Below are 24409 nucleotides of genomic sequence, written 5' to 3'. Positions count from 1 at the left end.
TAGTTCTGTAGGAAAGAAAGAAAAATATTGGAGAGGACAGCATTTCAGATGAAGCTTGGAGCCATGAGGTAGGCCAAGCTTAGCACGTTCGAGCTTAGCAGAAGCGAGTGATCGACTGGAATGTTAGTAAAAGACAACATCCAGCAGAGCGTGAGGTACTTGAAGGCCTCCGGGTAGAGAGGCAGCGTGCACAGGTGGAAGTCAGCCTAGCCCATGAGAGGATGGAACTGGAGGTGGATCTTTGGGAACTGGCATATAATGGAAGCTGACTCCATGAGACGCTCCAGAAAAGGTGGGAGAAGAGGACCAAGGCTGCAACTTCGAAGAATACCAGTGTTTATGGAGCAGGTCAATGAAGGAGAATCAGAGAGAGCAACTGAGAAGGAGCTGTTAGAGGTAAAAGGAAAATGGAGGAGCGACTGCAATGCAACTGAAACCGAGAATACACAACCCCACGGAAATTAGCCCAAGTTAAAAGTAGGCAGATTGGTGATACAAAATCATTTTCATTAAAATGGGAAATACAAGCCACAGCTCGCTTCCAGGACTCCTGTAGGGCAGTGGTGCGTTTGGAATGACATGGTCTTAAAGCCCCAAAATGGCCTTTCAATTTGTTCCAAAAGCAGCAGGGACTGAAAATTGAGATAACGCATAGAAACTTGAGCACCAGTGCCCCTAACAGTGCAAATTTGCTTAACAAAGTGTGAAATGCTGAGTAGATACAGTCTCCTCATTTCTAATACCTCCCTCATATCACGTCCATCACTCAATAATAAAAAGAGATCAGTGAACACAAGTGAGGGAAAGAAAGAAACAAGCATAGGAGAGCAGAAATGAGATGACCAGCTACATGTGTTTTTTCTTGTTTTTGAGAGAGGATTTAAGTCTCAGCGGATGTTGACAGAGATGAAAAGTTGTTACTTGACCAGATTTTAGACCGGTGAATTCAGCTTAGTTTTTGCTTATCATTTCCACAAACCACTGTAGGAAAAGAGAAGAAAAAAAATTCATGTTTTATTGGAGGTTGCCTAAATAATTGAAGAAATGGCAGAGTTCGAGACTGAGTTTGCAGATGTGCTTAATCCTCAGGACAGCTCCTAAACTTACTGAGGGGGTGGCATGCACTGCTTCAAAGAGCATTTGGGTATTTTCCCAGCATTGATTTGCAAGAATTAATTTGAGTGTCATAATCCTGCCAGTAGCTTCAGAAATGGCCTTCTACCAGGAACCCTGAAAATCTGAAGTGCTGACTCTCTAAGGGCCATGCAGAAGAGGAAGACAATTCCTCTACCCTCTAGGTCCTTCTGGCTGGCCTAAGAATTAAATTGACATGAAACAGAATAACAGGAGAAAATTAAACAAAGCTTTATAACATGCATACATGGGAAACCCAGGGAAGCTGAGTAACTTGCCAGAATGGCGGAGGTCGCCACCTTAAATATCATTTTCAGCTAAAGACAGAGGAGGGTGTTGGGGGAAGTGGTTTGGGACTTCAAGGGGGTGGAAGGCAATTTACATGGAGATGGAAATGCAAATGGACCGACTGCAGACAATGTGACCTGAGGGAAACATTTTACATCACAGCTCAGTTACCTTATGGTGTTAGCTCCTTCCTGGAACAGGCCCTTCTATTTTAAGTTCTTTTAGGCAAGTTGCGGGGGAGGTCAAAGTTTCTTTCACTCTTTTGTTCGGGAAAATAATCAAGCCAGAGAGACACATTTTGGGGTGGCCAATTCTGATCCCCCACAGTTACCTCAATCTGCTTGAAGTTCTTGCATTTCCACACTTTCTCCAAATTAGTGCATAAGCCAGCCACCAGAGCTTGGTTTGATCTTATTTTGCAAATGCTGTCAGACCTTGTTCTCTAAGGAATATCTACTTCATTTGAATGCTAATTAAACTTGCAGGAAAGGCTTAAATTAGCCTAGAAATATTCGAGAAATACTGGAAGTTTCGGTTCCTTGATTATGCCAGATCTCCTCGGAAAATTATTGAAATGATCATTAAAAAATAATTAAAAGTGCTGAACTATATTTAAGTACCCATTATGTACTTCTACCTCCAGTCAGTTGTAATAACTGCCTTTGAAAAATCATTCCGGTTCCTTGAGAATTACTTCACGGAAAGAATGAGGAATACGACCCTGTCCTAATCATTGCTTCCTGGAGTATCTCTTGGAAAACTAATTTTCAGACACTTTCCCTTACTTTTAAAATAACTCATAGCTATTTTATTGGTTTTTAAGAGAATGGTCGATATTGGGTTTGTGATTAGACGCCATCATCTGTACATATTCTGTAGTCAGGTGATGTAAGTGCTGCTGGTTCTAATGTTATCATCCGCCAATCTTGTAAGTTTGCTCAAGACACTTAACTTTTCAAGCCTCTACCTCCAATTTTTAAATAATAATGATATCCTTCCTATCTGACCTCACTGGAATTTTTGCAATAATTAAATCAGTTAATATCTTTTGAAATGCTGTACAATTATAAAGTAGTAGCATGTTCCAATTAAACAAAGGCAGGAATAAAAATAAAGAGCAATGTAAATATCAGATATTATTATGATTTTTAAAAGTACTATGCCAATGCAAGATATTATTATTGGCATCGATATTGGGGAAATAATTATAAGATCCATATGTATTAGAATTTCTACTTTGACCTATAATTTGAGAATAAATGGGTTTTGCACAACGCAAAATTTAAACATGCTTCCTGCATTGCTCAGGTAGGAAATGAGCATTCTATGTTCCCTTTTATTTCTACTAATTACCGTCATGGAGCTTTGGCTAGTCTGCTAAGCCAATCTGTGCCTTTATTTTTCTTTCTGTAAAAGGGAAATAATAGTACTTCCTGTAGCTTCCTCATAAAGATAGTGGGGAGATAAAATGAGAGTTCCAACTTCACAGATGTTAACTAAGAAGTGAAGTGTGAAAACTTTAAACTCAACCTAACAATTATAATACAACAATAATTAGTGTTCGGGAAAACAACCCTCAATATTAAAGGACTTCAAAACTCACCAGAGAATGGTTAAATTCTATTTCCCTCACTCATAAATGAGTGCCTCAGGGCTGGGCTGGCAGCGTAGTGGTTAAGTTCATGCTCTCTGCTTCAGGGGCCCGGGGTTTGCGGGTTTGGATCCTGGGTGTGGACCTACACACCACTCATCAAGCCATGCTGTGGCAACATCCTATATACAAAATAGGGGAAGATTGGCACAGATGTTAGCTCAGGGCGAATCTTCCTCAGCAAAAAGAGGAAAGTTGGCCACGGATGTTAGCTCACAGCTGATCTTCCTCACCAAAAAAATAAAAATAAACAAATAAATAAATGAGTGCCTCTATCACAAGCCCGCTTAACATTGGAATAAAGCAGACCTGTCTCAGCCAGCACAGAGCATAAACTGTAATCAACGTTGCTTAATCCTGAGCTAATTTTCGTGCATTCTACCCTTTGAAAATATGGTTAACAAGAATATTTGATTAACTCAAATGACCCGGTCCCCTCCTGAACCAAGTAAGTAAATTTATTACATTCGTGCTATATTTTTTATAGCTCAGGGTGATCAAGACTTAACTCCCTAAGATATACAGGTACTGGTATCCAAATCGTTTGCCTAGTATTATGCGAACTGGCTTACTCGGAGTTTAACAGCTTTTCTTGGCCCAAATGCCATTTAGGTCTCTCGTAAGACATATTTATTCTTTTTGGATCTTGGAGTGAGAAGATGTGTTCCAGGGGTCCCACAGCCACTCACCAGTGTGGGGATTCGCCCCACTCAACATGAAGTTATATTTATGGATTAAGATTTATTACAGGAAATCATACAGTGCAGGAAAAGATATAATCAGCAAAGACAAGAGAAACCAGGCATAGGCTTCCTCTGTCCTACTTCTGAGAAGGTCACATGGATGCATTTTTCTCTCCAGCTGTGGACCAGAGAGACAAAGGCACAGTATCTCCACCTAGGGCAGCCCATCGGAGCCTTGGGGTCCAGAGTTCTTAAATGGGGCTGGTCACAGAGCCACAGGACCAGCCATGCTGTAGACCTGAAACTAGATCCCAAGGGCACAGCACAAATCTTTGTGTTTACATTAAACAGTGCTGACAGCCTCATGCATCTTGCCACCCTGCCTCAGGCATGCAGAATAACACCATTAACCAGTGGCCCTGTGAACGTTCCAGGAGGTTAGTTCTCAGGGTTTGAACAAGGGTCACGGCCCAGGCTCTAAGAATCCCCAGAGATAAGCAAGAACTGAACAAAATAACCTGTTGCATTAACGCTTTCGTCTCAACGTGGAACAAGAATAATGCTTAAAGGTCTCATGTGCCCCAATTGCTAAAACCAGACCCCAGTGCTGTTGGCAGAAGAGTAGAGCTGCCCTTTGAATGGCTGTAGCCCATGCTCGTTGGATAGACCACACGCCTTCTTCAAAGCACAGCAGTGGTCACCAAAGCCAGAGCCTGCTTACAATCTGTCATTTCCTCTATGCATGCCCATCCCTGGAAGGAGGTGCTGCCTGACGTGTCTCCACGTGTCTGGGGTGGCATTCTGTGCTCATGTGTTGGGAAGCATGACTTTTCTAATAATTTCCTCCCATGTGGTATGCCCAACCAATGTCCATAACTACCTCAGGTCTTAAGATAATTACTTTCACATTGATGTTCCTTGCTTCCTTCATTTACATTTATTCCTCTAGAAGACTTTCTGTTTCTTAATTTGGGGAGTAATTGTCAAAAATAAAGTTCCTCTTTATATTCGGCATATAGGGAGAAATTGGCAAGGAAATGTACATCATCAAGCAAGGAGAAGTGCAAGTTCTTGGAGGCCCTGATGGTGCTCAAGTTCTGGTTACTCTGAAAGCTGGGACAGTGTTCGGAGAAATCAGGTATCTGAAAGACACCTCATAAATATAGAACTCTGTCGCTTACCATAAAAGGAAAATGTTAGGATGTAAAATAACTAAAAGTTCCTGCTCCAATCTATCAAAGGCTTGATTGTGCCGAGAGCATTGATCAGGTAAGGCTTTTCATCTTTCTGTTTATCCCTTCCTTCCCCAAAAGACATGGCTCATTCAGCTCTTTAGTCTCAAGATTTAGGTCAGTGACCTGCAGGAGGTAGATATTCAGTGTATGTTGAGTGACTATGTGAATGAAAGAATGAATGACTAGTGAAAGAAGAGTTTGGGAGAGTCAGTGGTTGTTAGATTGTCGGAAGACTTGAACACCAGGCTAAGAAGCAGTTGGAGTAGGCAAGTGACAACGGTCAGAGCTGTGGGACCAAATTGCCTGAGTCCATGTCCCAGTTCCAACACTTAACGAGCTCTGTTCCTTTGTTCTGTGATTTCTCTGTCCCTCAGTTTCCTCATCTGAACAGCTATCATAACAATAGTCCACATCTTATACAGTTGGTTAATGAGTTAATTCATTAAAAGCACCTAGGACAGTGTCTGGAATCTATTAAAAGCTCAATAAATACTAGTGTTGATATTATTTCCTATTGGCCAGGAGAAGTTTATCCTCCAAGTCAGTCCCTAAGAGTGAGAAAATAGACAAGTAAGCATTTTGTGGGTTAGATACTTCTGTATTCATTATTGCATTTAAACATAATCATTTATCCATCCAACAAATTTTACTGCGTGCCTGGTACATGCTAGGTTGTCAGGTGCTACTCCAAACTCTGGGAATAGACTGCGAAAACAGTCAATAAGATGTTGCTCCTCTCAGAGCTTACAGTCTTGTGGGGGGAAACTGACAACAAATAATTAACTAGACAAGATAAATTCACATTGTCATAACTGCTACGGAGGCAAAAATGGTTAGAAAGTGACTGGAGACGCTGCTTCAGATACAGTGGTCGGACAACCTCTCTGGACAGGCAATATTTGAACTGAGATTTGAAAGATTAACTGGAGCAGCCATCCGGAAATGGGGGAAGAGCCACCCACTTGATGGAATGGCAAGGCCCAGAGCTGAAGCAGGTTTGTCTGGTTGAAGGACAGAAAGGTCAGCACTGCTAGAGGTCCATGAATAAGGGGCATTGTGGGGAGATGAGGCCAAAGGTGTGAGCGAGGACCAGATCACACAGGGGCTTTTAGGCCATGGTAAGGAATTTGTATTTTATTCTAAATGCGAATAAATGCTAGTGGAGGGTTTCAGGCAAAAGAACAACACAATCTGAATTATGGTTTCAAAAGACCCCTCCACCAGCTGTGTGGAGGAGCAAGAATGACATAGAGGAGACCCACTGGAAGTCAGCTCCAGTGGTTCAAGTGAAAGATGCTGGAGTCTTGAACTAGGATGCTGGTCTTGAGGTGAAGAGAAGAGTGTGCTGTCAGGCAGTTACTAATATAGTCATTTCACAGTTGAGGAAATTGTAATTCCAGGGCGCCCATCATCTTGCCCAGGATAACGTAACCAATAAGTGGAAGGGACAACATTCAAACCTGAGTTTCATGGATCAGGGTCCAGTGACCTTTCCACCGCACCACAGAAGAAAACTGTTCATCCAAGCACTGATTTCATAGCTGCTAAGAAGTTATCTTCAGGGTTCCAGAGATGGATAATTCCAGATGACTTCATGTTAGCGTAATTAGTGCTTCTTTAGAATGCTGAAGCATGTTGTTTATCTATTGATCATGTGGCTTCTCTTTTTTATTTTTCCTCCTTGCTTAAAACTGTATGAGCCCTCCTGAGGGGCTCCTGCTCTGGAGCAGTGGCGGAACACTTCTCAGAATGTCCAGGATCTGAGTTCTCTGCCTATTTTCTGTTGCCTCCTTACCGGGGTGTCCTCGCAAAAGTGATTTAATATTTTAGTGACTTAATAATCACTATAATGTTCAAGGTCATAAAACATGCAACAGTCTTATCTGAAACATTGCAGAAATTAATGAGCTGACCTCTCCCAAGGGTTGAGCACTCCCTGAAGAATAAGGCTTTATAAATACAAGTGTGTTAATTGCTGATATTATCATTGCGGGAGGAAATACTCTGGGAATAGAATCCAGGTGCTGCTGGGTTGCAGCTGAAAGGAATCTTAGATTCTTGACAGCAGCTTCTCAAATAAATCTCCTATTAACCATTTGGTTTCTAAGGCGAAATTGAAACCAGTAGACCAGACAAGCTCTAAACTCACTCAGTAGTCTGGTTAATTCAAGCTAAAGGAAGCTTTTTGCCTTGATTCTCTTTTTGGCTATGGTTGAGGAGAAACAGGAGGCCTCTGGCTCTTCCCAGAGACCCACAGGCTTCACAGGCCCACAGCCATCACACGCTGCTGGAGCTCTGGTTATTTATTCCAGTGATGGAGGCATGCCTGCCAAACATCTCGATACTGGAAAGAGCTAGTAATCGTGTTTACTACTCAAAAATGCTGTGACCTCTGTGAGGATGAGCTAAATCCGGCACTATCACGTAGCTTTTTAAAGAGGGTTCTTTTTTCTTAGGAAAAAATAAGAAAGAAAATAATTGAGGGCTTTCAAGGACATTATGTGTTCATCCAAAAGAGCAAAGCCCTGACTAAAATATAGATTTACAGCCTGTCACGGAGAAAACCCGGACTGCATTTCCAATTAACATCTGAAGAGTGCCGACACCCCATTTTTAAAGGAGAGACCCGGGGTCTGCCGAGGGGCGGCCTTGTGGGGGTTCTCACTCCGCTGCGTCTTAGTCACTGAATGTATTCAAACATTTCCTATCCTCCTTTTGCATGTGTGAAAATCTCACTTTTCTTGAAACACAACTGAATTTTTACCCTTGGTGTTGCGATTATGATTTCAATAGGATTCCCTGCTGGTTGTACCTCTCTTTGGAATGTTCTCACTTTGCAATATGCCAGCTCGCCCTTCAAGACCCAATTCAAATGTCACCTCTGTGAAGTCGTCTCCAGCCACCCCCAAAACAACTAGCTGCTCCCTGTTCTTTGCTTCCACAGCATTCCATTCACGACTTCACTACAAGAGTTACCACTCATTTATAATTGATTTGTGCAAATGGATCTCCCCAACAGACTAAGCTATTAAAATATAAGAACTAGAACTTCCCAACTGTATTTGACCAGCAGCTATATAAAAACTACACAGTGTGTTCATTTTCACTATATCTTGCCTCTCTTCAAAAATAATTTGCAGGTGCTGTTCAGCAATTTTTAAGTAATTAAATAGTTAATTGCGATTTGATAAAAACAACAGAAAATTGTATTCAGGACCCCTCACAGCATAACGTGAGGTTCCTCAGAGAAGGCCATGCATGGTACGGTGCCAGCCATGAGGGTACAAAGTGAACAAGAAACAATTTCCTCCCTCAAGGGCCTTACAGATAGTGAGGCAAGGAAACGAAAGGGTTCCGTGCCGGGTGCTTAGTGCATGGATTGCCCCCAGTGATGAGAGGAGACACAGGATGCTGGGGAGCACAAAGTCTTCATGAGGACCCATGTGTCCTTTGATTGGGCAATTTCTTGAGGTGATTTGGGAGCTGGAGGCAGACCTTTCAGTGCTCCTCAGATGAGGTGTGGAGACAATGACAGGCACACAGGTGAGTCCTGGTAGCCCCTCCTGTGGCGTATGGAAGGGATTATTCACATAATGCCTGTGGGGGATTGAATGGTGGCTCCCACAGAGACATGTCCATGCCCTGACTCCTCAAACCTGTGACTGGGACCTGATTTGGAAGAAAGGGGTCTTTACAGATATAATTAAGGATCTCAAGATGATGTCATCCTGGTTTATCTGGATGGGCCCTAACTCCAATGACAAGTGTCCTCCCACGAGACAGAAGAGGAGAAGACACGCAGACACAGGGAGAAGAGAGGCAGAAATAGGAGTTATGCAGCCACAGCCAAGGAACTCCTGGAACCATGAGAAGCTGGAAGAGGCAAGAAAGATCTTCCCTTGAGCTCTCGGGGGGAGCACAGCCCTGCCAACATCTTGATTTTCACCCTCGGCCTCCGGAACTGTGAGAAGATAAATTTCTGTTGTAAGTCATTGGTTTTGTGGCAACTTGTTACAGCAGAGCTAGGAAGCTAATAGAATGCCAAACTCTTTAAATTGGTAACTTTTGAGATTTTAGTAGAATAAAAAAAAGGCACGCTTGACACCTCCCTCTACTCGCCCTGACTCTTTTCTCCACTCCACACGGCCGGTCCATCTCCAAGACTGTGATTTCACCTCCTCCGTGTGTCTCCAGTCATCTGTGTCTTACCTGCTCCATCGCGCCCACTTGGGTGCAAACGGCCTCCATTCCTCAGTGGACCACCGCCATGGCCCGCTCCAAGTCTCAACTCCAGTAACCGCCTCCTCTGCAATCGAGTCTCTACTCTGCATCCAGAGGGATCTTTCGGAAACACAGATATGATCGTGCCACTGCCCTCCTGCTTGAAACCATTCGATGCTCTCACGCTGTTCTCGGGAATAGGAGCACAGTCCTCATCCTGACGCACACGATCCGGCAGAGTCTCGGCCCTGCCTACAGCTCTCCTAAAACTCAGTCCCCAGGCTCTCATGCAGACTCAGTTCCTCGAATATGCCACACTCCATCCAGCCACGGGGACGTCTTTGCACCTGCAGTCGCCTCTGCCCGGCTGCTTTTCCCAGCCCTTTACCCAATCTCAGCTTCTTTTAGGACTTCCTTTATTCCCCATTGTAGGGACCTCCTGGGTCTCCTTGCTACATGCTCTGGTTGGACTATACTCCATTCTTTCGGAGCATTTATCTTTGTAATCACACTCCTTGCTGCCTTTATTTCTTCCGTGTCTTTCTTCCTCACTACATTGTAAGCACCAGGACAATTACAATCGCTGTGCCAGTGGCACTCTGCACCCTGATGTCCAGGGAGGGGTTGGGCAGGTTGGAATCCAGCCCACACCCCACTCCTGAGCCATGAGCCCTGTTTTTGTGCTCTCCCTCATGCACAAGGTCCCTTCACTTTGCAAAAGGGAGCATTTTTCTGCCCAAGCTTTGTGCCCACGAGTTTGCATGTGCCAGAGAGGTGACATTTTTCTATTTCGCACAAAGACATGGGCTCCCAAGGACCCTAGCAGACACCACATTTTGTTTGTTCTGCACTCAATCCCCAGCCCTTAGGGCAATGCCTGGCCCACATAAGTGCCAACCAATTAGTTATTAATAAATAAGTGAATGTAATTCTCTTTCTGTCTTTGCAAATGTACTAATACACATTCGTTTTTGTCATGAATATGCATATTCAGCCTTGTGCCCTTTTTGTCAGTTTTCATTATGAAGAATAGCACGGCTATGTTTATCTTCGTAAAATTATTTTCTTTTTTTTAATTTCTTTGAGGTTTATTCCCAAGAGTGAAATAACTAGGTCAAAAGGTAGAAACATTTCTTCAACTCTTGTAATATAGGGGCAGATTGTTTCCCAGGAAAATTGAACCAATTTACGATACACCATGCAAAGCAGAGCTATTTTTCCCTGGCGTCACTGATGTTACTTTATTATTCTCATTGGTTTCACATTTTGATAGGTTGTTTTAATTTACGTTTCTCTAAATAGTGCCTAGAAATAATAGATCCTCAATAAGTATTTGGTAAATGAATGAAATCCAGTGGGCCTGTTTATTTCCATAAATGTGATCATTTACCTTCTGGATTTCTTTCTTTGTTCACTATCTTTTCCTCATCCTACATAACAAGTTATTATGTAGAATGTAGGCAGTGATGTATCTTTATGTGTTTTAGGTAGTCTGGTTTTCATGTAAAATATTAAGTTCTGACTTTTCACCCGTTGTATTGGTCAAATCACCTATTCTTCAAATTTTTTAAAACATTTACTTTATATCATTGTAAAAAGGCCAAATATTTTGAAAAATAATTTTAAACCTCCTTTTTCCCTCCAAACAATGTTTGCCTATTTCTCCTGAACACTCAGTTTTTAAACTGGGAGTACCGAGGGAGACTTCTAGTTCTTTGGACTATTTTAATTCCTTATTCTTACTTTTCATCAGAATGACTCCGTCATTCCTTTCCCCCTCCTCCGCCTTTCCTAAAAGACAGAAACAGTAGATACATTAGAAGTATGAGCAGGAGTAAGAAGATTGATGAATATTGAAGGAGAAAACTCTTCATTTCCATTTTTCTTCCTATCTCAAACCTGTGAATGCTACATGTGTTAAAAACGTGTATTTGCATTTCCACTACATCCTTTTGGATATAGTCTCTTTGCGCAGCACCTTTTTCTTAGAGTGAAAAGCAAACCTCATCTAAGTTTCACAATCTTCCTGTGAACAGCTATACCATCAGTACCGTTATCTAAACGTGTATTCGAATATTTAGGACTCCTCCTTAAGTAACTTTATCCAGTGTCTCTAATTCTATGGAAATCAAGGTTCTTTACCACCATTTGGAACAGCAGAGCAGGAGTAAAGATTCTGATAGTCAGACCCTGGCATCACTCATCTCACCAGCCTGACTGGCTTGCTTTCTTATTTTTCCTAATGTCCGTGGGCAAATCTGTATTACTGAAATAGTAACAATGACGTCGTTACAGGATTAGAGTTAGGGTGTGAAGGAAAGACCCCTTGACTCGGATTTGAATCTTGATGATGAAACTCTTAAGTGTTTGTTCTTGAGTAACTCACTTGGCTGATTCTAGACATCGGTGTCCATGTCAGTAGGTACAGGCAAGAACCCACCTCTCCTGACTGGCATGGTCATTCATAGATTATTACACTGTTAGCTATTTTCACCCCAAAGGAACACTTGGTTACGCTGGTATTAATGAAGTGTTGGATACAGCCGAGTACAAAAGCAGTCTTCTCCTGGGCACTTGAAGGATGTAAAGAAATAGGGCACAGAATAAAATGGACATCTTGGTTTTTCTCCCTCTCTTCTTCCTTAGAACTTTTCCCTAAGACTCATTGTCCATCCACTTCCTCTAAGGCTGATTCAAGTCTGAAATCAAGACCTGGGGGAAAAGGGGCGCCATATTTTGTATCTGTGAAATCTAAATGCTTGACTCTGATAAAAATCCGTGCCTACAGATTTTCCTCAAACTATTTTACAAAAAACGTTCCAGGCTACCGTGTGTCTGCCTTGCAGTATTTTAGGAACATCAAAGTGTCCGCAGAGAGAGCGCCTGGCAGAGGCCACGCCGGAACCCCCTCTCACATTTACTCACCCGCAAAAGTTTTCTCAGAATTTATTTTTAGTGAAGAGGTAAAAATTGTCAAGCCACAAAGTGTTTCCAATGACATTGAAAAGAATAAAAGAATATCTCAGAAAAAGTCTACCCCGGTGATCTAGCCTCATGCCCTCCAGTATAATCCAGTTGGAAATTTGCTTAACAAGGACAGGCATTTGAAGTTTTCATCTCTCACTCGGCCTTGGGGGTGATACTCTTTCCATCGATAGTATTCAGAGTTAGTTTTACTTCTATTCTAGGAAATAATTCTACAGGAAAAAAAAAAAATCCTTTTAGACTAGAAACTTCTTTATTTCGGGAAACATTCTCATTTTTTACAGTTGTCAAAGCATTAATCATTCTGTGTTTAAGAAGTCTGTCTAGGTTTGCATTCCAACTCTACAACTTGTGAGCTGTGTGACTCAGGGCAAGTTACTCAATGGAGATTTCGTTTCTTAGTATCTATGTATATGTGAATATACGTGCGCATATGTATATATGTATATGTGTGCATGTAACCCCCATGTTGCTACTTATCCCTGACTCTTACAGAGCGTGGCACACACAGGCCCTCCCACACTGAATATACGTCCTCTCTCTGACATTCGCACAGCTGCCCTCGTTCACTCAGCCGCTTTTGGCACACTCGCACCATGATGCTTAACTTTACGTCACCAGGCTAAGGCAAGCCTAGACAGCTGATACAACATTGTTTCTGGGTGTGTCTGTGAGGGTGTTTTGGGAGGCGTGTAGCATTTGAATCAGTAGACTGAGTAAAGATCGTCCTTACTGATGGGGATGGGGTCATCCGATCTGCTGAGGGCCTGAAAGGAACAAAAAGATGGCGGCAGGGCAAATTCACCCTCTACTTGAACTGAGACATCCGTCTTCCGCCCTCAGACAGCAGACATCAGTGCTCCTAGTTCTTGGGCTTTTGGACCCAGGCCTGGACTTACGCCACATGCTCCTCCCTTCTCTTCTCAGGCCTTTGGACTCGGAATGAATTACACCGCCAGCGATGCTGGATCTCCAGCTCGCGGATGGCAGACTGGGGGGTTCTCGGCCTCCATAACCACAGGAGCCAATTTCTATAATAACCCTCTCTCTGTAAATATATGTGTATATCCACATACTTCCTATTGGTTCTGTTTCTCTGGAGAACCCTAAGTAATACAAAGCTTTACACTTATTGTTAACTGTTACAGTTACATACCACAAATTAGAGTTTAAAACTTCTCAGCCAGAAATTTTACGTAATAGCACTTTCTTCACAATTAAATATCAGGAGTCTATAAATGCTTATTTTTCCTTAAAGATGATCAGAGACCTATAGTAGGTACTACAAGATGACCTTGTTTCCTAAAAGAGAGATTAAGTAACCTGCTCAGAAATACACTTAAAAAATGGTAGAGTTATCCGGTTCCAAAGTCTGTATGCTTTCCACAGAACCATCCCACCCTTCAATAACCCTCCTTTCCCTCGCTGTGCTGAATACACGGTAGGCTCTTAATAAATACTGATGTGATTGGAGTGAAAATCAAAAAGGTCCTCAAGTTATTGTCTAGGGTCACAGCAAACAGAGGTGGATCCAGAATTAGAACCCGTTCTTTTGTTTCCCGGCCATGGCTCTGTTCAATGTTTTCGACCCATGGACACTTACCCTTACCCTCAGCTATTTTTCCTCCAGCACGTGCTCTCTCAGAAAGGGTTGGAATATTTAGGGACCTTCTTACTAAGCTGTTTAATGAGTGAAACTTTCCATTGGTGGAATGCTGCAGAAGAAGCATTTTGTGGACAGGAGGAAAAAAAAAAGATGCTATTTTAAACATTGCTGAGAGTTTGGGCAAAATCCATCTGGCAGGCAGATTATTTCTTCCGTTCAAAAACTCATCAAGCGCTCCAAACGTGTAACCTGTAGGCAAGTTTAATTAAAGCCTGAGAAATCTGAAAATAACCTGACATTTAAATATGTTATTTCCGTTCTCTCACAGTCTGACACACACAGAGACATCCTCAGGTCCAAATTAAGCTCCACAATGTCATCTAGTCCTGCCCAACTACTGGATCACCCTGCGTCCAAGGATGCAGGGAGGAGAATGAAATAGGCCCGTCCGACCATTGTCCTTCCCATAGTAACATTCATCTCACAGAGAGACGGGCAGGGACATGGATGGGGAGTCAGGTAGATGAATGATTGAAAAGATGATTGTGATGACTGATAGATAGATGGATGGAGTAAAATTCATTTCTCTTCTTAAAAAAAAACGGTGAAGGCTGAGCTTATCCTGGGGAGAACCTCAGGAAAGAACTAAAAAGTAAGTGAGTTTTGTCATGGAGCAAGAAATTTAAAACGTGAAATCATTGAGCGAAATAAGCAGGCATTAACGTGGTCAATATTTATGGATTCCAACTTTGTGCTTTCTGTCTTGGAGGAGTGATTTCGTTCTTAAGTGGCCTGGATGGTCCTGGACCCAATTTAATGCTAAGTGCTGGTGAGAGGCCTTGTTGATGCCTTAAGGTGGCCTCACATTAGGGTTTTTTCCTCCTCTTTTTCTGCCTTCTCTGGTTTTAACGGAGCATTTTAGATGATTCCACTTTCTCCCCTTTCTCAGCATACCAATTACACTTCTTTTCAAAAGATTTTCGTGGTTGCCCTAGAGTTTGCAATATACGTTTTAAACTAACCTGCCTACCTTTACGTAACACTATAGAATTCACGTGTGTGCTGGCCCCTCAGAACAGAGTATTTCCAGTTCTTCCCCGTCAGCCCGTAAGACACAATGTCACACATTTCATCTATCCATGTGCCATAATCACCCAACGCATTGTTGCTTTATTAAAGTTACCCTTCGATAATTAAGAATTTAAAAAATCCAAGATTTTAGTTTTATTTTACTTCTATTTACTCCTTCTCCAATGTTCTTCCATTCTTTCTGTAGACTTGAGTTTCTAACTTACATAATTTTCCTTCTTCCTGAAGAACTTCTTTCAACGCTTCTGGCAGGGTAGGGCTGTTAATGACGAAGTCCCTCAGTTGTTATTTTTCTGATAAAGTCTTTATCTCTCCTTCACTTTTGAAAGGCAATTTCACTGGACGCAGAATTCTACGTTGTGATTTTGTTTCTTTCAACACTTTATATGTCACGCTCACTGGCATGGTTTCTGATGGAGAGGCTGCTATGAATCTCACCCTTGTTCCTCTGTAGATAAGGTGTTTCCCCACCCTCTGGTTCCTTTCAACATTTTCTCTTTGTCTTTGTTTCTCTTTGAGTATGATATGCCCAGGAATAGTATTTTTGGTATTCTGCTAGGTATTCTCTGAGCTTCCAGGCTCTGTGGTTTGGTGTTATTAATTTTGGAAAGTTCTTGGCCATTATACTTCAAGTCCTCCTTCTCCTCAATTTTCTCATTTCTCTTCTTCTCGTATTCCAGCTGTTGTTGTCGTTAGTTTCATCAAGCCAATTCCGACGCCTAGAGACCCTGTGTACAGCAGAGTGGAACCCTGCACAGTCTTTTTGTGCCATCTCTCACCTTTCAGTGCTAAATTAGACATGCTTTTCTGCTTTTCATAGAGTTTTCATGGCTAACTTTTTGTAAGTAGGTGGCCAGGTCCTTCTTCCTAGACTGTCTTAGTCTGGAAGCTCTGCTGAAACCTGTCCCCCATGGGTGACCCTGCTGTTTTGAAGTACCAGTGACATAGCTTTCAGCATCACAGCAACACGCAGCCACCACAGTATGACAACTGACAGATGAGTGGTATGGTTTCCTGACTAGGAAATGAACTCGGATCGCAGAGGTGAGAGTGCTGAATCGTAAGCTGGCTAGTATTCCAATTACATATGTTTTATACCTTTTGCAGTTTTTGGTTTCACATGTAAGGAGCCTAGATGCCACCATTCCATCCTATCAATAAGTAAAAAGCTGAACAGACCAAAAAATCAACAACTCTTCTTGGATCCATAAGACAGGGGAGAAAACAGGGCAAACCGCTGCCCCAAAATTGAAGAGACTGACAGGCAAATGCAGGGAACCGCAGCCACCAGAGCAGAGGCTCGTGGCAGGAACCAGTGCAGGGACCAGTGCTGGGCGAGGAACCTGAACTGAACTGACTCTGAGAGTCAAACCCTCCAGGGGACCAGTTATGGGAGGAGCCTGCACAGTATGGTGAGATTGACCTCCAGGAGCTCCACTGCATCCCATAATAAATATCAGAGAAAAATCCCTTTGTGTTTCTGGCAGGGGAGGGGAAGAGGAACCGTTTTGAAACACACCAGCACACTCTGTTCTTAACAAGATCTGCCCTCAGGGGAAACTAGTTAACCAGAGCCTAACCTGCTGGGGTGTAATTGGAGCCTAACTGACCTGGGGAAGGAAAATATCCAACGCCAGTCCACACTAGTCATCCTGCCCCACCTAAGGGGGGAGAAAAAACTGAGGAACATTGGTGAAGCTCACAGCCCAGAGGCACAGGCTCCCTAAAGGACTGAGACCTCATCACAGGACCACAGAATGTTTCCTCTCCCCACACCTCACCACTACATCACTAAAGGTCTCTTTACAGCAGTTCATTTTATGCAGTACACCATATCCAGCAATCGAGAAAAAATTACAAGGCATACTTAAAGCTAAAAAACATAGTCTGAAGAGGTGGAGCAAGCATCGGAACCACACATGGCAGGGATGTGGGAATTACCAGACCAAGAATTTAAAACAACTATGATTAATGTGCTAAGGGCTCTAACGGACAAAGCAGACAGTATGTAAGAAGAGATGGACAGTGTAAGCAGAGAGATAGAAATCCTAGTAAAAATTTTAAAAGAAAAAACACTGTGACAGAGATGAAGAATGCCTTTGATGGGCTTAGCAGACTGGACATGGCTGAGGAAAGAGTCTCTGGGCTGCAGGATACATCACTAGAATCCTCAGCAACCAAAAAGCAAGAGACCACAGACTGAAAAAAACAGAACAGAACAGCCAAGGACTGTGGGACAACTACAAATGCGTGATATACGCATAATGGGACTATCAGAAGGAGAAGAAAGAGAGAAAGGAACAAAAGAAACACTTGAAACAATAATGACCAAGAATTTCTACAAAATTAATGTCAGACATGAAACCACAGATCCAGCAAGCTCAGAGAACACCAAGCAGGGTAAATGCCAAAAAAACTACAGCTCGGCATATCATTTTCACATTACAGAAAATCAAAGATAAAGAAAAAATCCTGAAAGAAGCCAAAGGAAAAAAACACCTTCTCTATAGAGGAGCAAAGATAAGAATTACATCCTACTTCCCAGAAACCATGAAAGTAAGAAAAGAGTAAAGTAGAGTATTTAAATTGAGAGAAAAAAATCCACCTACTTAGAATTCTGCACCTGTGAAATTATCCTTCAAAGGTGAAAGAGAAATAGAGACTTTCTCAGACAAACAAAAATTGAGGGAATTTGTTGCCAGTAGACCCAGCTTGCAAATAATATTTTAAAAAGTAATTTAGAGAGAAAGAAAATAATATAGATCAGAAACTCGGATCTACATAAAGAAAGGAAGAGCATCTAAGAAGGAATAAGTGAAAGTAAAATAAAAACTTTTCTTTTTCTTGTTCTTATTTGATCTAACAGTTTGTTCAAAATAATAGTAACAACAACGTGTCTGATTATGTATGCTGATGCACATATCATATATATGATGCTTATTTTTTTGAAATTGCCCCACGGTTCTCAATGTTCTGTTCTTTTTTTTTAATTCTTTTTTTCTCTTTGCATTTCAGTCTGGGATCTTTCTGTTGACCTATGCTCAAGCTCATCTATTCTTTTCTTGGCCATGTCCAGTCTACTGATGTGTGCGTCAAAGTCATTCTTCATTTCTGTTAGTGTGTTTTTGATTTCCAACGAGTTATTTTGAATGTGTCTTAGAATATCTCTCTCTCCACTTACATTACCCATCTCTTCTTGTATGATATCTTCTTTTTTCATTAGATCCCTTAACACATTGATCATAGTTATTTTAAATTCTTTGTGTGGTAATTCCAACATCTGTGTCAGCTCTCAGTCTGGTTCTAATGCTTTCTTTGTCTCTTCAAACTGTATTTTTCTTGCCTTTCAGCATGCTTTGTAACTTTCTGTTGAAATCTGTGCATGATGTAATGGGTAGTAGCAACTGTGGTAAACAGGTCTTCAGCTTGAGGCTTTATGTTAATCTGACTAAGGAGCTGGGCCGTAGTTAATGTTTGCTGCAGCTGTAGGTCTAGAGCTTTCGAATTTCTCTGGTGCCCTGTTCTCCCTGTTGACCTTGGCCTTCCCTCAGTACTCCTCCTCCTGCAAGTCTGCATCTTGCAGCTATGATCCACTCTCATTGTCCTGGAGCCCCTTGGTATGGTGGCAAGGTATAGGGGAGATGTATAATCTTATGATTAAATGTCAGTCTCTTAGTGGATCTGTGTCCCTGGGATGTGACCTCCACAAGTGTTTCCTGGCTTCTCATCCCCCTTAGGTAGGACAGGAAGGCTAGAGGGGCCTGGGGTGGGAGATAAGGCACTGGTAGTCCTTTTCCCTGGATAGGAGGGCTTTGTTAGGGAGAACAAATAAGCTCTGAGTGTATTTCACAATAATTAATCATCCCCTCCCACTGTGGGAGCCAAAAGCAGATCTGTCTTGGCTCTTAACCATGAGAACCTGGTGGGGATTTTCAAGGTAAAACCCATAAAAGTATCAGTGTCCCCATAATTGTGGCCCCCAGGAGTTTCTCGCTTCCCTGATGGCCCTCTCTCAGCCTGCAGCAATTTGTCAACACTACCATTTAAGTGTTCCTACGAGTCATGGCTCCCAGGCTCCTGTTCCAGGGACGGCAGGTCTGGCCGTGGCTGTCTGGATTCACCTCTCTCTCCAGATTTGCATGGGGTTTCCCTTGACACCTCAGTCCTCTGAGGGGCTCAAGAAAGGTCGTCCATTTTCAGTTTGTCCAGCTTTTTCTTGTTGTAAGTTCAGGAGTGACAACCTCCAAGCTCTTTACATGACAGAGCTGAAACCCTGTGTTAGTTTTTTACAGTTAACAGCCAGTCGGAATGTTCCCTTTCCCAACAACAGCCGTAAAAAGTGCACATTGTCTGGTATAAATCTTCAGGCCTAGGACCCAGGCAGCTTCTCAATCTCATTGCCCCCAAGGTAGCATTGTGAAAATGTGAACACTCCTACTGCCAGGGTGTTTTCTCTTTCCTTTTCACCCCTAGAGACTGTGTTTTTATTAATATGAGCCTTTTCCTCCATTTCTAACTGGTTCACTCCAAGAGATTCTACCTATTGTGTTATCTTTCCAAGACAGAACCTGTAGCGTTTTTTTAAACATTTGAAATGTGATTTTTATTGTCTCGGTTTTAAAGACCAACCCTGATTTTCCAGATTATTGCTGAATGATAGCATTTTTATCCATTTGTTTTATTCGTTTGTGTGTTCATTTATTTTCCAACTATTCGTTGGTCACTTCCCAAATGCAAAATGCCCAACTACATGTCTGAGAGATATAAAGCCCAGAAAGTCAACGACATTCTGTGTGGGAAGTTGCATGTGAATGACTATACTACAGAGCAGTTTACGATAGTGAGAAACAAGATGATTTGGGAGTTAAGTAGAAGAAGAGATTGAATTTACCAGACGTAAACAGGGCATCATTAAGATTTGATTTCAGGGGCCAGCCCCGTGGTGTAGCAGTTAAGCTCAAGCACTCCACTTCAGCGGCCCAGGGTTCACAGGTTTGGATCCCAGGGGCGGACATACTTACTGCTTGTTGAGCCATGCTGTGGTGGCGTCCCACACACAAAATAGAGGAATAGCTCAAGGACAATCTTCTCAAGCAAAAAAAAAAAAAAAAAAAAAAGATTTGATTTCAAAGCTGTATCAGTCAGAGCCCAAGCAGAAAACAGAAGGTACACTCAAGCAACGTAACTAAGAAGAGTTTAATAGAGTAATTATTGACAAAGTGAAGAAAAATCTCAGAGTACCCAACAAGGGATGGCGATGCATCCTGAAGCTAGCAGCAGCAAGGGAGCTGTTCCCAGAGCAAGCCCTGAAGGGAACAAGGGGAGGGGACGTTACCAGAACCCAGAAAGAGCTATGGGAGTTGTGCTTCTAAGAGATGGCCCCACATTAGGAGCTGTGGATGTAGGTAGAGAGCTGCAGCTGCTGCTCACCTCGGGCCCGGCAGGGCAAGGACAAGGGAATAAATGCTCCAACCCCACTCTCCTCCTGCTCTGACTTCCTACTGGTACTTCCCATTGGCTGAACCCAAAGGAATGCGAGAGGGCAAGCACACAGAGGTCAGCTTCCTGAGGAGCAAAGAGGATGGGGAGGATGCAAAGGGAATCCAGGGGAGCAGGGGAGATCCCCAGTGCACAGAGGTTTTCTGAGCTCCCGGAATCTGGGATGAAGACTCATGGGCACTGATGGCTACAAGTCCTCAATCTGAGAGGAGAGAGACAAAACACGTTGGAAACTGTTGCCACTTGTCTGGCCACCACAACTTGACTCTCCCACCTGCAGGAAATGATCCCTGAGGCAGTGTCAGTGGTTATAATATTTGATTTCTGTTCTTTAAAGATTTTGGTGGAGGGAGAGCGAGCCTGCCGGCAAAGATTCACTTTTCTCTCTTACAGCCTTCTGGCAGCAAGAGGAGGGAACCGTCGAACTGCCAACGTGGTGGCCCATGGGTTTGCCAATCTTTTAACTCTGGACAAAAAGACCCTGCAAAAGATTCTGGTGCATTATCCAGACTCTGAGAAGCTGCTCATGAAGAAAGCCAGGTACAGCCTCTAGAACCCTATTAGAAAGGAGCTGGTTTTGCCTCCTAAAATCTAAGAGGAGGACTGTATTTTGATGGCGGTGAACAGCTTTCTCAACAACTGTCTATGCAGTTCTGCGTTGAAAACTTCACAGATTTGGAGGTTTTTCCAGAACTCTCACCATGTCATCTAAAATAGCCTTTCTCTCCTGTCCACAGAGTGCTTCTCAAGAAAAAGGGTCCGGCCGCAGAGGCCACCCCTCCAAGAAAAGGACTTGCCCTTCTCTTCCCTCCAAAGCAAGAGACCCCCAAAATGTTTAAAGCTCTCCTGGGGGGCTCGGAAAAGCCAGATCTCTCAAGACTGCTCAAACTGAAGAGAGAACAAACTGTTCAGGTAAGTGCCTGGCAGGGGGAGTGGAGAGCTTATCAGAGAGACCGCCAGACTCAGTGTACCCAGACCGGCTCCCACCTCCATCCCGTTTCAGACACTGGGATGATATGGATTCATCGGATGCAAATAATTACTGCTTTATGTGTAACACTTATTATTATTGAAACGGTCTCCCCATATATCACGTTTAATCTCATGGGTTTATCATAGATGATTTTAATATACATGTATATATAAATACAGTTGACCCTCATTATTTGTGGATTCTACATTTGCAAATCTGCCTACTCACTAAAATCTATGTGTAACCTCAAAATCAATACTCCGGGTGCTTTTGTGGTCATCTGCAGACATACATGTGCAGAGCAGCGAAAAATTTTACTGGCTCGATGCTTACGTTCCCAGCTCAGGCTGGGCCAGGAGCTGCTCTGCCTTCTGATTTCAGTCTCACATTGTAAACAAATGACATTTCGTGGTCTATTTAACTGCTATATTTTTTGCATTTTTGTGCTTCTTTTTTTATCTGCTGTTGCAAATGGCCCCTAAGCACGGTGCTGAAGTGCTGTCTAGTGTCCCTGAGCACCAAGGTGCTCTGACGTGCCTCACAGAGAAAACACACGCCTTAGATGAGCTTCGTTCATGCGTGAGTTATAGCGCTGGTGGCCGAGAGTTCCACGTAGCGAGTCAACAATGTATATTAAATAAGTGTCTGTAAACAGAAATACACAGAAAACAAGGTTGTGCATTGATCAGATGACAAAAATGTTGTGGCCAGAGGCTCGGTGGAACCTAATCCTGCATTATTCCCAGGAGCAATGGTTCAGGATTTGCTAATTCAGTGCTCGTGGCAGCTTTATAGAACAAAACTGCCATGAATAATGAGAATCAAATGTATGTGTATAAACATATATATATGCCTCTAAATATATAACACATTTTAACAACGAGCCAGTGAACATTTTCACAAATAATCAATTATATATCACAAATGTTTAAAGCCAGAAATGACCTCGTAGGTTTCGTTCAAGCCCTTCGTGTTATAGATGAAGAAAGGGAGATCCAGCTCAATCTATCTGGCTAAGATCACAGTCAGTGACAGAGCAGAAACTATTCCTCAGCTCTCCAGACTTCCAGGCCTACACTGAGCAGCCTCCCAATCTAGACATGTCAAGAAACTCAAATGGCATTGTTTTTCTCTCTTTTTTTTCACATTTGTTTGATTCTCATAGTAAGCCTATGAGGGCAGATACTGAGAAACAAAACAGGGCTTCCCGTTTTCTGAATGTTGTCTCTGAAACGGTGAGAATTGGGCAGCTGTGGGTCTTCCAGAAGATCGGTAGAGCAAATATTACAAAGTCAGTCACACGCAAGAGACTAAAACTTGCCTCTTCCTTCTCCACACACACGACCCTGTGGTGAAATTTAGGGATTCAGTGTAAACCAAATGCCTCATTTGCATCAGTGTAGTAATAGCAATTTGTGTAAAAGATGGATGGGGTAGAGAAATATGCGAGTCAACGTGTTAAATGAGGTTCTCGACTTCCTACGTGCACACTCATCCCTTGTATAGGCCTCTCTCAAATGGATACCAGGCATCAGCAGCAAAGAGTGTGGTATGTTTTCTACTATGAAATTTCTGTAGATGATACTAAACACAAAAGGTCCTAAAACTGAGGCACCCGTGGGATGAATGGAGAAGACTATACAAGGAAAGAGAGATGGGTTTCTCTCTGAGGTTCTCCCACAAGCTTATACAAGAGGAAAACTATACTTTTTATAGTATTTTTACGGCATTTGGTTAATGCTTTTTTATTAAAAAATAAATATTTAAAATTTCATCTTCATAAAATAAGTAAATATTTAAAAAGCAAAAGCAAAGAGTCCTGAGCACTAAGTCTAATTATTTGGAGAGCACAAGGACCAGTAGGAAGAGAATTCCTTGGCAGGGACAAACTGCTGCTAGACTAAAGCCATCAGTCAGGTGTGGCAGCTCAGCCCCATTCTGCAGAGCGTCAGAAAACTTAGTTCAATGATCGTCGGATGCAGTCATGCAGACATGATTCCCATATCAGCTTAATTTGGATGGTCTGGCACGGTGGTGGTCCTTAGCCATTGTACGTTAATCAAAAGAGTCCAATGTCCTTGATGATGATTCCAGTGCCAATTCTTTGTAACTGCTTCTTTCAGAAAAAAAGTGAAAACTCTGAAGGAGGAGAGGATAAAGAAAAAGAACATGAAGATAAAGGAAGAGAGTCAGCAGAGAAAACACTGGATGGGTCTAAACGCAGAGCAAGTTCTGCCTCAGCAGAGGAAGCGCCCCGGTCGACTAGCAGGGCAGCCTTACCCAGTGAAACTAGCCGTCAGTCACTCATCATCAGCATGACTGCTTCTGCCGAGGCCGGGGAAGAGGTCCTGACGATTGAAGTCAAAGAAAAGGCTAAGCAATAAACGCGTGATTATCTTCAGGTGTATTCCAGCTAGTTCCCAAAGACACTGTACCCAAGATTGCAGCTTAAATTAATGAGAGGAAAGGACCTTGCCAGGACCGTTGAGAAACCACAGGCAAATCCCTGGCTTAGTTTCTAGGACTTCTCTGAGGGTGTGATCTTAAGCAGTGGTAATAAGAAGATTATTAAAAAACCGTCCCTATTCTCTGTTGTCATTAGCTTTGTGCAGTTGGTGTTTCTCCTTACTTTATGTTGTAGGGTTTTTTTTTTCTTCTCTTCTTTCTTGACGATGTTTCTTCCTTCCATTTTGATTAGCTTGGTCTTGGCTCTGAAGTAAATCCCTAACCTTTTCTCTTAAATCTTTGTGTCTGTTAAAGGCTTGGATGGCACTGTTAGTCTTGGTTAAATGTTCTGTGTGTACGAATAGTCTCTCTTACTTGTAGGGGAGTATGAGATTTTAATAAAATGTCAAAAGTCAGGTGATTTGCAGTCAAAGGAGGGTGATGAGTAATTCAAATATCAAATCAACCCAGCAGCTGGGACTAAAAGGCAGCAGAGAAAATGGATGTGAAATCTGACACAGAAGCGTCCCCTGGAGAGGAATGCTGGTCAGCAGGACCAAGAAACCCATGGGCAAAATCACAATGCAGAAACTGTTGGAA

At 42.6% G+C, this 24409-nt stretch overlaps 1 protein-coding gene and 1 long non-coding RNA gene across 2 annotated transcripts in view; one reads left to right on the top strand and one right to left on the bottom strand.

The window, feature by feature from the left end:
• Nucleotides 1-23748, top strand: part of CNGB3 (cyclic nucleotide gated channel subunit beta 3) — a 128580-nt gene extending 104832 nt beyond the window's left edge. The window contains exons 15-18 of the mRNA XM_046642578.1: nucleotides 4776-4894; nucleotides 20785-20931; nucleotides 21129-21303; nucleotides 23488-23748. Of these exons, the coding sequence (XP_046498534.1) occupies nucleotides 4776-4894; nucleotides 20785-20931; nucleotides 21129-21303; nucleotides 23488-23748 (702 nt within the window). The remainder of the gene's footprint in view (nucleotides 1-4775; nucleotides 4895-20784; nucleotides 20932-21128; nucleotides 21304-23487) is intronic.
• The window catches only part of LOC124228227 (uncharacterized), a 64905-nt gene that overhangs the window by 32900 nt on the left and 7596 nt on the right, over nucleotides 1-24409 (bottom strand). The gene's annotated exons all lie outside the window — the stretch shown is intronic.

The sequence above is a fragment of the Equus quagga genome, chromosome 16 (assembly GCF_021613505.1).
Source record: "Equus quagga isolate Etosha38 chromosome 16, UCLA_HA_Equagga_1.0, whole genome shotgun sequence".
Lineage (NCBI taxonomy): Eukaryota > Metazoa > Chordata > Mammalia > Perissodactyla > Equidae > Equus > Equus quagga.
The sequence above is the reverse complement of the archived record's forward strand: the minus strand, read 5'-3'. Positions and strand labels throughout refer to the sequence as shown.